The 15,080-nt window shown below is 37.8% G+C and overlaps 3 protein-coding genes across 5 annotated transcripts; 1 reads left to right on the top strand and 2 right to left on the bottom strand.

Annotated features, from left to right (window-relative positions):
• Positions 1-4,908: 4,908 nt before the first annotated feature.
• On the bottom strand, positions 4,909-9,045 carry folr (folate receptor). 3 transcript variants are annotated; one of them, XM_034701623.1, is made up of 5 exons: positions 8,972-9,045; positions 6,303-6,435; positions 5,961-6,149; positions 5,548-5,683; positions 4,909-5,247 (listed from the first exon to the last, which is right to left on the bottom strand). In XM_034701623.1, exons 2-5 carry the CDS (start codon positions 6,429-6,431, stop codon positions 4,976-4,978), a joined length of 726 nt encoding a protein of 241 aa, XP_034557514.1. In that variant the 5' UTR covers positions 6,432-6,435; positions 8,972-9,045; the 3' UTR covers positions 4,909-4,975. The 3 variants fall into 3 exon arrangements, with proteins under 3 accessions (XP_034557514.1, XP_034557513.1, XP_034557515.1); XM_034701622.1 differs by having other exon boundaries at positions 8,924-9,020; XM_034701624.1 differs by lacking the exon at positions 8,972-9,045 and adding an exon at positions 7,751-8,037.
• Positions 9,046-9,557: 512 nt separating this feature from the next.
• Positions 9,558-11,783, top strand: anapc15 (anaphase promoting complex subunit 15). Its single transcript, XM_034701625.1, has 5 exons — positions 9,558-9,686; positions 10,051-10,172; positions 10,267-10,332; positions 10,437-10,577; positions 10,878-11,783. Exons 2-5 carry the CDS (start codon positions 10,053-10,055, stop codon positions 10,923-10,925), a joined length of 375 nt encoding a protein of 124 aa, XP_034557516.1. The 5' UTR covers positions 9,558-9,686; positions 10,051-10,052; the 3' UTR covers positions 10,926-11,783.
• tomt (transmembrane O-methyltransferase) lies at positions 11,526-14,055 on the bottom strand. Its single transcript, XM_034701626.1, has 4 exons — positions 13,792-14,055; positions 13,509-13,705; positions 12,777-12,899; positions 11,526-12,643 (listed from the first exon to the last, which is right to left on the bottom strand). Exons 1-4 carry the CDS (start codon positions 14,051-14,053, stop codon positions 12,446-12,448), a joined length of 780 nt encoding a protein of 259 aa, XP_034557517.1. The 5' UTR covers positions 14,054-14,055; the 3' UTR covers positions 11,526-12,445.
• Between the last annotated feature and the right edge of the window lie 1,025 nt (positions 14,056-15,080).

Raw genomic sequence — 15,080 nt, 5'->3', positions numbered from 1 at the left:
ACATTTCATTTTTTGACTAAGTCAAAACAACCCAACCTCAGTTGATTGATAATACCAAAAGCTAGTAAAAGAAAAAATATGTTTTTGGAAACATTTTTTTTAGTTTTCCAAAAGTGAGTTAACTCTTTTTGCAAATTAACTCTTCAAATATTCTTTAGTACTAGTCACTGAAAATTGAGCGACAAAAAGTGAATCAGATTGTTCAATAAGCTGCACCTTGAAAACCTGCAAATATATTTTTCTGTAGCCTACACTTAAATACAGTGGTGGACAAAGTACACAGTTTCATTACTTCAGTCAAAGTATAGATGCTCTATGTCAAATATTACTCCAATACAAGTGAAAGTTGCTCTGTCAGATTATTACTTTAGTTAAAGTACTGAAGTACTTGCTTTTAAAATATTCAAAGTACTTCTTAAAAAATCTCAAAATGTTGTATTTTCACAATATATCAGTGCAGTCAAGAATATATAGAAGTACATTCGGTTACATTATGTTTATCTAGAAAACATGACTTGAAATCTCTAAAAACTATACCATGGAATAAAAAAAGCAACTATGTTACTCCAAGCACAGACACCTTAGTTTGAAATGTAAATCTGGAATGAAAGTAGCTCAACACGCTTTCTCAGGTTGGATAGTGATTTTTTGTATGTTTGGGCAGAGTGGGAGACAGGGAGAACATTTCCAACAATACGTATCATTCTTCATTTCAAAAACATCTAACACGGGCTGAAGATATGGCCATGGGTGCTCATGTGGAGAATTATAGACATAACTACCACCTCTAAATAACTGCCTGATCTGAGTGAAATTTGCTGTGTTTGCTCCACGTTCAACCGAGGGATCAGATTTCACGAAAAGAGAACAAAATTCATCAGCTGACTTTAAAGCAAAGTCAGTAACTAGAGCACTGATAGAAATGTAGTGGAGTAAAAAGTAAAACAATTGTCTTCTAAATGTAGTGGAGTAAAAGTAATATGTTCCCCCAAAAAATAATACTCAAGTAAAGTACAGATACTCCAAAAATGTACTTAAGTACAGTACTCAAGTAAATTTACTTTGTTACTGTCCACCACTGCTTAAATATAACTATAACATTCCTTTATTCATTCCTTTATTCAGATCCACATTAACTGCCACTAACGCAGCAGCTACTCTTCCTGGGGTCCCCCATAAAACAAACATAACATACAAAATATACATGAAATACAAAAAACAGAAAATACTACAAACATGATACACAAGAACAAACAAAAGCTACATACATGAACAAAAAAACAATGCACAACAGGAAATTCAACAACTGAAAATGCTACAGACATAAAATAGAAAAACAGGAAAAGCTGCAAACACAAAATGAAATAGAAAAACAGAAAATACCACTACCAACATAACATCACATCAAATTAAGACTAATCCTCAGTGTACACTAAAATTCATTACTATTAGGGTTATTGTTAAGGTGAGTCTTTTAAAACTGGCTTTACTGGGTGCTTCAATTATAGTTACTGGTAAATGATTCCACTTTGTAATAGCCAACAGATCTGCTCACTGCATCAGTTCTGGGTCTTGGCTTAACTAAATGACCCTGCACAGCCTGCCGGGTACGGGGACTGTGTCGGTCTCTCACATACCTTATTTGTAAGTACAGACAATTCGGTTGTTTACTATAACAGATATTCCTTATAAAATTTGCCATGCGTTTAAGACTTGCACAGAATTTAAATGAATTAAATTTCCCAAATAAATCATAACCTCCCTTTCTGCCAGCAAACACCTTTTGAATGTTACCAGATAATACATTATTTTATTCAATATACATAGCTTGGGCAGTCTTCATTTTTATTAAGTCCATATATTTCAACATATGACATACAAAATGGTATACATTTGATTTCCAGCATAATTCATTATCCTGAAAGCTCTTATTTGCAATGTGCATATCTCTTGCAGGCTGCTTTTGTGAGAATTCTACCAAACTTCAACTCATTAGGACTGATATGGTAAAATACAAGCACAGTGTAGAGTGTGTACTTATTTAAAATTCAAGATATACCTAGTTTTACTGAATGTTAATGTTTGTCCTAACCTTTTCACAAATACATTATGTGTGGTTTCCAGCAGAGCTTGGTCAATTAAGACATCCACAAACTTGCTTTCATACTTGTTCAATTCTCATGTTATCAATTTTCATGTACATTTCTGTGTTTGTCTCTCTGTTCCAAATAATATGACTTTAGTTTTGTTCAAATTGAATGATAGCTTATTTATGTCAAACCTACTTTTTAGTTTGTACACCTCCTTTCTTACCTCCTCTAAATGCTGCTGAGGTCTGTCCTGGAACATAAAATATTTCTATTGTCCGAAAGACAACTAATGAAAATCAGACACTTCACATACAACATATATCATTTATATATCAAATGAACAATTTGGGTCCCAAGAATTGTTGGCTATTTGCTATTTGTTTTACTTGTTTAAATGATCCAAGTCTATAAGTTTGAGTTGAGGGAATTAATTCTGCTCCCCTCTTCAGAGCATCAACATATCCTGTTTGTGCACATGTTGTGGGCTGAAATATCTGTGACATTATACCTTTAATTAGGCTCAAAATGTTTTCAAGAAACTGTAGATTGTCTAGAAAGTTTGCATGGTCAAAGCCCTAGCTCTGATGTCAGCGGGCTTTCTTCTCCATTTTGACCTGCAGCCAAGTAGAAATCTTTCAACACAAGTACCAGTCCAGTTTTGTAATCCTTTTCTTTACCACACACTACACACAAGTATGCAGGCACAAGGTGTACCTGTCTACTTAGAGGGGCCAGGCTGGCAAAACACTAGAAACAGCAAATCTGAAGTCTAGAGAAAAGCACACATCTGACTGAAGCATTTTATTTTTAAGTATCCTCAAAAAGTCTGACTCCAAAATGTGGTTTAGATGCTCACATTAATACAAAGGGAGGGAGGTAGAGTAAGAGAGAGAGAGAGAGAGAGAGAGAGAGAGAGAGAGAGAGAGAGAGAGAGAGAGAGAGAGAGAGAGAGAGAGAGAGAGAGAGAGAGAGAGAGAGAGAGAGGGTGAGAGTTGGGCTGGGTAGTTTATGCTTCCAATGACCTCAGAAACGCTGAGTATTAATAGCCAGAGGGACAGCAGCCATCCCCGTGCTATTTCTAGCTATGGCATCACACAGTGCACTCATGTGTGTCTGTGTATGAGTGAGTAGTTTGTAAAAAAAAGTCTGTAAAAGTATGTGGCTTGACAATATGTCTGCATGAAGAGATTGTAAAAGTGAGCTGCCACATGTTGGATCATGGTTTAACTGCTTTGCCAGAAATTCAGCTTAAAAATAACTAAATCTGCACGTTTTTTTTCTGCATCTTACCACAGTTTACTGCAAAAACAGAGACAAGAGTCTATAGTCATGTTGAGGGCACAGTGATGCTGAATAGCTACGAAACTTCTAACTCAAAAGCTAAATTGTTGGATGAATGAACACTGAATGGACAGCTTGACTATTTCTGCATTTCTGCAAAGTTGGGCCTGAGGCTGAGGCCAGATAACAGGCAATGTGGCTGCGGCTATTTATCCTCTTCATCAATCCAGTCTCCATTTTGGAGACAGACGTGCTTTGAGCCATTGTACTGAGGCCGCTCTGTATGAATTATAAGTGTTAGATTTTCAAGCTCAACTTTTATTAGCGCCACTTGTTTTGATCAGGAACCTTTCTCCCTTTTTCAGCTTGGTAGCATGCATCTCACATAGAAGATGCATAAGTATCTTGATTTAGACATACTTGATGCTAGAAATGCAAAGTGTTTTTGTGCTCAGTGAAATTACATGCAGCTCTTGCTCAACAATATTGTTATAATCATTTAGTGTTCAGTTCAGGCAGAGAAATTGGACAGGAAAGACTGCACTAGGGTTCCAAGCTGAATTTGCGATACTGAATCATGCAGGGGTGTCATCAGGAAGGATGTTACTATCATTTTCAGAAGTACAGCAGCATTTTGACACGTGATCTCTGTCAGAAGGTACAGCAACATTTTCAAATTAGATACTAATTCCTTATATTATTAAATAACTGTCACAGAGTTCATAAGAGTTGGTAAATGCATTTGTCAGCTTTATCTCTCACCAGCCAAAGTCCTTCCTTGTCACATCACACCAGCAGAAGGAATACATTCAGACGTGGCACCACCACATACACACCCACACATAATGGGTTTATGTGACACAAAAAGACACTTAAACATAGAGAACATGTGAAGAGAGACATTAACACACCCTTACTTTCTCTGTCTTTTCCACCCTCTCTGTTCCACACACACACACACACACACACACACACACACACAAACACATAAACACACACATCACTCACGGGACTGGAACTCCATAATTACCAAGCAGTGGGGCCCACTAACCGCTAGCTAGCTCAGAGTGGTCATGTGATGATGTGATCAGTGAGGACCAGTGCAAAGAAATCTCCCTCCATGCAGATCCTGGGTCAGTTTCACCGGCTGTTGAGGTTGTGAAGGGGTTATTAAACTGATCCGTAGTTTGCAGTTAACAAAATGTCATGCCAGAACTGTGTACAGTAATACAGTATGCTGCATGTGCCTTCAAGCCTTGTCAATGCGCACAAGTTTATTTTGGTTTTCTCCACAAAGAAGTTTAAATCTGTGACAATTTCCAATTTGAAAAACTGCTGCTTATATTACATCTTAATGCTTAAACCGTAATCTTGTTTTTGTGTGAGTTCTCTTTTATATTTTTCGGTTGTTTTTCCAGATGAAGAAAGTCATATAGTCATACCAAAAACAGTAAAACTTAAATATATTGTGAAAATGTTTGCAGAACTTGCATTCATATTTACCGAAATAACACAAAAGAGGGAACAAGAGACAGAACAGCATTTAAAACAAGTTTTATTGGTCCCTTCACAATAATAAAGGATGGTTTCAAGATATACTTCTACTACAGAACCACAGAGAAAACTGTGACAGCCATGAACAGCAGTGGGATCAGGGCAAAGCTTTGGTGGTGCTGTGCATTGTTAAGGTAGTACTTTGCCACCTTCTTGTTGGGGTTTGTTCCATTGAACCAGAGCTGCATGCAGCGGCCTGAAGTTTTAGAGTCAGTGGTGTAAAGGTAGGACTGGGACCAGATTTTTTCACACATATCTTTAGGTGTGGGGAAAACACTGGTCCATGGTCTGCATTTGCTGTTTGAGGGGCATTTGTTAATACCTAAAAAGGAAAAAGGGAGGGAGAGAAACATTTAATTACACCTACTTCATAGCTGCAGCTGTTTGTTAAGTATGTTGGAATTTGAGTTAAATGTATGAACTGTGTGCTGGGTTATGATTAAGTGTACATTGACCAGATTGTTTTTGTGTGTAAGGAAACTGTACACTTGTGGAAAGAATGTGAATATTTTTTTCACATTACCTATGAAATGTCAGCATGTCTTTATTTATCCCCTTGTATGAGTTTTCAGGGACAGGTGATGTGTGACAGTGTGTGTACCTGTTTATTTTTTATGCATACCTGAGCTCCAGTCCCATCCCTTATGCCAGTCAGTCTTGCAGGTGAGGTCATCCTTGCAGTCCTCCCACCATTCATGGCAGTCCTCTTTACACAGAGGCACATCCAAGATACGCTCCTTACGCCAGGACTGATCCACCTTCAAACACACAAACACACCCAGACATTAACACCCAGTCAACTTCTTTCCATGATCCATAGATACTGAGATTTGTGCTTTAGGTTTCATTCTCAGATCCATCATGTGAGTGTTACAAAGTTCATCTTAATAAAAACGTAATGACCTCCTTATCTTTTTATACCTGAAAATACACATTTATGAGTATATTTTACTAGCTCTTTCAACTCCTGATGCTGCCATCTAGTGTTAAAGGCATACACATACACGAAAGGCAGATTGTACAAATGTTGAGTACCTTTTGAATCCAGGGCCCTAAGTGTGGTGAGCACTCATAAAAGCAGGTATCCTGAATGAAATGTTTCTTGCACTTGTTGCTCATGGCACCACAGTGATCCCAGTTAAAGTTGTACAAGTAGGAGTTATCTTCGTGGGCTTCTTCGGTGGTGTTAGCTGTGCAACACGCATTGTCTTTCCATGGAGCACACTAATGGAAGGAAGAGGGAAAGAAGTAATTTGTATGCTGTTACCAGCCTCTGGATCAGCGTTGCTAATATGATCAAGAACTGTGGATGAGACAATAACTTACATTGATTTGAAAAATATACAAATCATGGTTTCAGACTTCAGTATTAAATACCTGATTGTACAATTTTCCCTCAGGTCCAGGGGATACTTTGTGATGTTTGGCATCCATACACATGTCGAGTTTATCCAGAGACAGAGCGCCACTTGACAGGGCTAGCAGCAAGGCAGGGACAACCCACATGGCTCTGCATTATACAACAGTTGGGTGTTATTGTAAGGTAACTAAAATAACAGACAAAAATCTAATGGGTTGACAGATTGAAACACACAAAAGGCTATATTGTCCACTTTTAAAACTTTTAAAGCAACTGACTTTTTTTAGTAAAAGTGTGGTAAATGAGACTCAAAATGAATGTTCTGACTACTCATAGGAATGAAAATGTGGTATATCTTTTTAGGAATAAGTGCATGCAGCACTCAAATAAAGTGTATCGAAAAGTACAGTAGCGTGCCATATAACTTTTTTTCCTTTGGTGTAGTGTTCTGTCATATCATGATGCATGGTATTGTATTGTACCATAATGTATCATGACGTGTCGTGGCATATGGTACGGTGTGGTACTGTACAGTACGGGACAGTACAGTATCTTATCGTACCGTAACATTTGGTATTGTATCGTATCATATTGTTACTTTCCATATCGTATCTTATTGTATAGTACTAAATAGTATTGTATGATGTGGTTTTTCTATCCAATCATATCCAATCTAATCTTATCATGTCAAATCAAACTGAAGTTTTATTGTCATACTATAATGTGTCCTTTAGTATTGTTTTGTACTGTAAAGCATTGCATGGATTAATATCTTATCCACTCATATCCAAAAGAATAGACTCATATCGTATTAAATTATAGGTTATTGTATTGTATGTTAAGTATTCTCTTAATTTGTCTTATCAAACCTTACTGTACCATATGTTAACATATTGTACCATATTGTTTAATTCTTTATCATATCATATCATATCATATCATATCATATCATATCATATCATATCATATCATACATCTTATTGTTTTGCACTGAATCGTATAATTTTATTTGCTTTGGTAATTATTTCCTTCATTTTATAATTCCTCTGACTCGTCACAAGAAAAAAAATCAAGACATTGTAAACTCATAAAAAATAAAAATACATATATGAAAACTCTCAAAGATTTAAATTGAATGGTTCTGTGGTTTTGATTGTTTCCACTTTGCTTTCTGCAAGTTCCTCATTTCTCTTTTTATTCATGTGCGATAAATGATAAAGATAAGGAACATTTTACGATCACTGCGAAAACACATTAACAAATAAATTATATTTCAGCACTGCATTCCAATGTAACCTAAAAAAAACAACCTAAAGCAAGCACCAAGTAAATCTGTCAAAAAAGTCAAACCTCCTAATATGAGCTTCACATGTGATTTACTGTCTCTACTACTACTCTACAGTACGTGGCTCACTTTAAAAAGACTAGAAGACTTCTAAAAGCAATTGTGAAAAAAATTCCATACCTTGTTAGATTCTGTGATTTCTTCCAAAAGAGATAATCCTACAAATCAGAATCCCGTCACCTCTTACACACTTCTCTCGAATTTATAAACCACACATCTGCTCCCAATGTGTTTGTGTGTGTGAGCCTGTTTGTGAAGTGGAGAGATAGCAAGGTTCCCCCGATGCATGCAAGCTATGAGAACCTGGCTTGAACTTCAATCTCAATTAATATCTTTCCACAGTCCAAAGTCTTCTTCACATGTGCAAGTGCATGTGTGTTTATGGTAGTTAGAAAATACTAGACCGAGCAGGTGGGTATGTGACAATCTGTTTTATAACGTCAAACTCAGAACAAGGTTTGTCTTATCTCAAGGTCCAGACAGCTTTTTGTCACATTATGACACTTGTTTTAAAATGGCAATGTGACCTACAAGGCAATAAGAGGGGTAAAAGCTGGCAGTTAAGATAAGTTTCTGCTGCACCTGTGTTGTTGGTCATCTGATTCAGCCGAAACTTGAAGGTAACAAGCATGCTGACGTGAGTTTGAATTGTTAGAGCTGTACATTTGAGTGTATATATCAGAAGACACAGTGCTGATTCAGAGCATACAAGGAGATGTAAAGTTTCCAGCCCTTTTAATGGCTGTTTTATTGTTTGAAGAAACTGTTGCTTGTTCTGTTGTTAAAGCATGATTACAATCAAACCAACAAGGGTTTATTTTACAGAAATTGTTGTTTACATATTCGAATAATTAATATTTAGATTAATGTTCAATGTTAGCGCACATTTTACATTTTATAAATGTAAATCATTTTTCTTTTAAATAATTAAAAATAGTTGTGATTTTGTTTGAAACACAAAATAATAAAAAATAAAAAACAAGTATGTCCAATAGTTTTGGCTAGAAATGCAATACATGCTACTCCTTTTACTGTTACTCAATCCTGTGGTTTAGGCCTGCATGAGCAACAGGACTGTAAGTAACAGGATATACTTTAATCATAGAATTGGCAAAAACTTGAAATAGACGTCACATGACGTTTATTCTAATAGCACGTGGACAATGAGCATATGAGCATATATTCTATTGTTTTATCAAAACGAAATATTTCTAAAATTGACACAATAAGATCTTAGAAATAGTTTCGGTAACTGGACAGAATAATGAGATAGACTTTCTCTCTATAACTCACAATATTGTCAAATGTGCAGAAGACAAAAAGAAAGAAATCACTCGATACCTTCCCACGGCTTTCAAAAGAACCAGATGATGAAACTTCCTTTTCAAAAATTGAAACGAGAAATGTTCCAAATGTTTCAGAAGGGGCACTATTCTGATTTTAAAAAATGTATTCAAACTCATGACGTGATGTATTGGGTTGCAGACTTCAATGCAGAAAAAAAGACAAATTCAGAAATATTTGAAAAATTATATTTCATGATAAAACCATTGGCTATAGTCTATGGGAATATGTAGTGTCAGAAAGTGGGAACAGGAGAAATGGTTGCTTTTTGAAATGGTTGCTAAAGTTTCAGATAGTTTTGGTTGCTTTTTAACACCGGTATAATAAATTCAGAATCATATTACTGTGCGAGACACTGTGCGAGACACTGTGCATAGCAATGAATTGTTCTAGCAGTTAATTTCCACGCATTTTATTAAAACAGAAGTCCAGGGGATTGAAAAGCACCTATTCGGTGGCATGGTCCCACCGAAAAAATAGTACATCATGTCATATCTTAACACACACGCCAAATTCTTTTTTTTGTTGTTGCTACAAGTCCTTAGCTCAAACGATCAAGCATACAGTATTTAACAAAGCGGAACCTTTATCAAATGACAAATGGCCACATGGCATCGGAAAAAGAAAAGTTGAACACCAATGACTTCCGGTTAGCTGTGTTTTGAATTATTTTGAAAGCTTGAGCGGAGACTTGGCAAGTTTAAGCCCTACGGTAAGCTTTCATTTCACTCTCAGTCACAGTTAAAATATTGTGTTCCATTTTGTTTGATCAGTTTATATTTGACTTCTTATACTTACCGAGTTAACGCACAATTCAGTGTTTCTATGTTTTAAAGAGGGAGACTCCATGTAACACCTAAACAGGTGTTGTGCCTACCTACACTACTGTTCAACCCGCTCTGTCTAGTTTTAGAATGCATACATGTGATTTGAGTTTTATAGTAGACAAAAACAAGCGTGTTTCATTTACTTTTGAATGATGGGGCTTATACGCTTTATGTGTGCGTCGAAGCTATACACAGCTGCAGTGCTGGCTAACTAACACACAAAGCTCACACGTTGTCCATGTGTCTCAGTTATGTCCACGCTGTTCCCCTCCCTGTTCCCTCGGATCACGGAATCACTATGGTTCAACCTGGACCGACCCTGTGTGGACGAGACCGAGCTGCACCAGCAGGAGCAGCAGCACCAAACTTGGGTAAGCAAACACCTCTGCTTTTGTCGCACCGCCTTCTCGCACCTCTGCATGGCCGTCTTTAAATGTGTGCTGTGTGGTTCTCTCTCTACCTTAGCTGCAGAGTATTGCTGAGAAAGACAACAACCTGATGCCTATTGGGAAACCAATTTTTGATGTGTCGGTATGTAACTTGAAGATAAAATGCTGCCGTTATTTTAATGGCAACATGAAACACTGGTTTGATATATTCCTCTTTATGTGACATCTGACTTAATTGTGGTGCAGGCAGGGTATGATGAAGAGGAAGAAGAGGATGATGAGGATGAAGAGGACAGTGAGGAAGACTCAGAAGATGAGGAGGACATGCAGGACATGGATGAAATGAATGACTACAATGAATCACCTGATGATGGGGAAATCAATGAGGTGAAAAATAAACATTTTCTCTCCACTAAAGTCAGAACAGCTTTTCAGTACATTTCTGACAAGCTTTCAAGTGTAACATATTCTACAGTGTTTGTCAATTGACTGTCTTAAGATGATATGGAAAGGTATAAATTATCAATCAGCACTGAAAGTATTGACTTGAATCTTGTTGAATTCTTTCCCTATTTGAGGCACTGGCATGACTTTATATCACTTCAAGTATTGTTTATGTTTTGCTTGTTTTTGCTTCCTAGCAGTAGAAATCGGTGCCTCTAATCTGCCTCTGTTTCTTTATGTTAGGTTGACATGGAGGGGCCAGACCAAGACCAAGATCAATGGATGATTTAAGGCAAAAGACAATACCAGTCGACATGAAGTTGGCTGGTAGGAGACGTTCTGCTCCCCACGTAAATGCTGTCCCTTCAGTCTTGGATATGAATATATTTTTTTATTCGTGTGAACAGGACAAGAGGAAACTAGAATCAAAGTGTGTTACAAACACATGCTTCAGACGGAGGTGAGCTTGAGGGCTCTGCACATTTTTGGACGTAGCTGAGTGTTGGTACCTTAACATAATCACCCTGTTCCAAGTGGTGCAGTTGAAAGTAGTGGTGACACAGATAAACATTCTGGCACCTATGCAGTTGTTTGTTTTATTTTTCTTTGCACAACATCTGGTTCTATGATGGACACATACTCAAGAGCCAGAGCCCGCTGATATGTAACCAGTCAAACACTTGTACACAACCAGTATCAGCAGACTTCAGTCCACTTATCAATCATTTAAATTTTAACCATGTCATATCTCGAGTCATGTGCCACCTCTCAGAGTGTCTTCAAACAGCTGACAGAGCACAGGCAACCGTTCAGTCAGCTAAATAATTTGTAACCTATAAAGGAGACTCACAGAAACTTCACCATTTAATCAAAGTTTGACTCATAGCAGTGTTTAATCCTGCAAGTCTTTTGTTACAAACATCATTTTTAAACTTTGCAAAATGTTATTATGTTCAAGTAATATTTTTAATATTTTTTAACAATGTAAGTGAAAGTAAAAGCAGCCATTTCTACTGAACAATGTACATTGAAATGTGAATACAGCACTATATCCATCTTCTCTTCTCATGTTTAAGTTAACGGTTTACTAACCAGAGCTTGAATAATTTATATTGAATTGAACAATTAAATACTTTTGATGAAACCTTATGTTACTATTTTCTTCTCCTGAGTTTGTCATTTATAAGAAAATGCAAAATTGTAGGAAAGCGTGTGTGTTGGGTTTAGGATGGCTAATGTTTTTAACTCAAACACATTGGAGTCATGTTTAATAGAGTATGTACAACAGTTTCATATAAAAGCTGAACATTAACAACGCCTATTAAATATCAGAAAAATTAAATAATTTGGCTTAATCAGCTCAATTTAATAAGTTCACTTTTATCTTCAACTTTTTACACATGTCGTGATGCTTTAAAACGATTTAAGAACCCCTTCTGATACTATTTCTCCAATTAAATAAGATCATGTCAGGGATTATTAGAAGGAAAAAAGATCCCCAGCAATGCTAGAAGATAGATATTTTTATATAGAGGCCAGCAAAGTTTAATTTAGGGTTGTTCAACTGTTTATGTCCTCTCTCCTCTCCTTTCTCTATTTGTACAGCAGAGGGCGCTGGCAGTACAAGATCCTAAAAGATGATCAAACAGTTTCTTGAGTTGAGCTATGATTCATTTCAGCTATCAGTTCATTCAGGGAACTATCATCATAATTTTCTTTGCAAATAGTTTGACTAATATCAATTCCTCCCTTTCCTTGCTACTTCTTAAACCTTAAACTGTGTAAGACTTGCAGATCCCAGTCTGCATCATCTACTTAATGCCCTGATACACCAGCTCAGCCATCCCATCCCTGATGCCTGTGCTGTACTCCAGTGTGGCCCGGTGAACCTTCCACTCATACAGGCCACTCTTACGAATGTGTCTCAAGAACTTTGGAGCCCCAGGAAACAGCACATTGTCCGCCACAATCATGGTCCCTTTTCCCAGGAGGCCAGATCCTTCCAGCATCTGTTTCACACACAAGGAGGGATCAGGAAACAGGCGACACTAGCCTCAGAGTTAACATGAAACTCTGCAGCTCTGTGCTTAATGGATTTGTTTCAAATTGTATTAATCCTTTATGAATATGTATTCCAGTCACCTGCAAATCTGGGGCGTAGCATTTCTTCCAGTGGTCCATGAAGACAAAGTCCAGCTTTTCCAACCCGTAATCAGACCGCAGACGTGGGATGACCTCGTCGGATGGATTCATGATGAGCTCCACCTGAAAAACAGAGCATGTAGTATGTAACAAGAGTGTTAGACTTAAACATACAATAAATAATAATGTTGCAGATTTATGTATGAACAAATAAAAGTTGAGGCTTGTTCATGGGTCATAGAGCTTTTCAGGGGTGAGTCTAATGGGTGGACTGGGGAGGCATGGCCCCCAATGCACCACCTCATAATCCCAAACTATGACTGATATTCAGAGGTGGAACTCAAAATTAAATATTCTTCCTTGGCTAAGTTGCATCAGGCGGCTTGCATCTTTTTCATGGTATCACATTGTTCACTGTTGGTACTTTGAAATGTGACTTTAAGAGCTAGATTTTATATATTGAAGATTTTTATGCCTCCATAAAGAATTAAACATGAAATTAGTATATGCTGTCTGATTTGCTATGTTTTGAATATTACAGCAATATGATACCTTATTGTTAGAGGTTCAATTGGATATTTTAGTGGAGACAAAATGGCAAATATGTGTGATGCATTGCCCCTTTTGTGCTATCCCTTACTAAAACTCTGGACATCCAGGGGGCTTCTATCAAAACCCAAACTGTTTATATACTAAAATGTAGTATATAAGTAACCTTTCATGCTTTCTCACCATGTCATCATCGAAACCTGCCAGGCGGATGACCTTCTCCGCAATGGCAGCATTCCTCTGATCCATCTCAATACTGTAGAGCCTGGCACCTAGGGGCAGAGCCCTGGCGATCCGTACAGTGCTGTACCCACAGTGGGCACCTAGCTCAAGCACTGTCAGAGGGCTCTGCTCCATCAGAAGCCGATCCAGGATCTTTCCTACACACAAACACACACAAGAAGAAAACGTGTAAAACCATGCCTCTAAAGAGAGAAATTGTCTTTCAAGGTTATCCTCCTCTCACCCTTTTTAGGCCCAATGTTGCTGATGTATTCCACCTTACTGCACCAGGCATCGAATGCATCCAGGATGCTGTCTGGGTCTCCGGGGATGGCATGAGTGAGGACATACTGGAAGACTCGCTCCTCTCTGCTCAGACCTGTAACACAGTCTTTCCATATCCTTACCAGGACCGCCCGGTAGAACAGCACAAAGTAGTACCGGTACCTGATGAGCAGTGTCAGCAGGAGGGGAAGAAAGGCCAGAGCGATAGCAGGAGACGCCATCCTAGCCCATGTAAGGAAACACACACACACACACACACACACACACACACACACACACACACACACACACACACACACACACACACACACACACACACACACACACACACACACACACACACACACACACACACACACACACACACACACACACAAACACACACACCATGAGAGATTACAGCTCACAGCTCACCTATAGTCAGTTGTTCTGTGAGTGGCCTTATCTTCACAAACCCCTTCACGTGAACTTATACATAGTACCTGCACTTCACTGCTGCATACATTCATGGATTGCAAAGACACTGGACAACTATATTTGATTCCAGCGGTGAATAAAAAATCATAGGTATCAGTCATAAAGTTACCTCTTTTTTTGTTATTCTCTAAGCAGCAGCAGATAAACACCTAGGGATGTGGATGTTTGTTTTCTAGGAGAGTACAGGGGAGACAATTTCCTCAGTACTTAGTCCCCTGCATATAACCTTTATTTATGACCAAAGCCATACATACAGAAAAATCGCTCACTAGTACTCTAATTAATGCAAAGAAAAAAAAAAGAAAAGACCTTGTAACAGTAAAGATTGTTATTATAAGACCATGTATGAGAACATGTGTGACAAAGTATGAGAACCAACACAATAGTGGTGTTTCTGTAAAATGAACAGTGATTATCTAGTATCATAAATGCACATTTACAGATCAGCTCTTCAAGTTTTGAATAATGTCGACTGAGATCTAAACTGGAGCATACGGCAAGTGCTGTGAGATTTCCTCTAACTCGTGTTACTCCAGACTGTACACTGAACACCTGATAACATATTTGAACTGAATTAAAGTTTCTCCAATAGCACTTTCCAAACAAACGTACTCACCTGGTTTGGCGAACTAAGATGAAAGTGGCAGTTCAGCTGAGGTAGAGTGGCCTTATATGTGTGTAGGAGAAGCTACGAGACCTGGGCCTTTGAATAATTCATTCATCACGTGCATGACGGTGAACGTCCTGTATTAATTTACAATTAACAGACAT

Source organism: Notolabrus celidotus, chromosome 14, assembly GCF_009762535.1.
Source record: "Notolabrus celidotus isolate fNotCel1 chromosome 14, fNotCel1.pri, whole genome shotgun sequence".
NCBI classification, from domain to species: Eukaryota; Metazoa; Chordata; class Actinopteri; order Labriformes; family Labridae; genus Notolabrus; species Notolabrus celidotus.
This window is presented reverse-complemented; position numbering and strand designations above follow the sequence as displayed.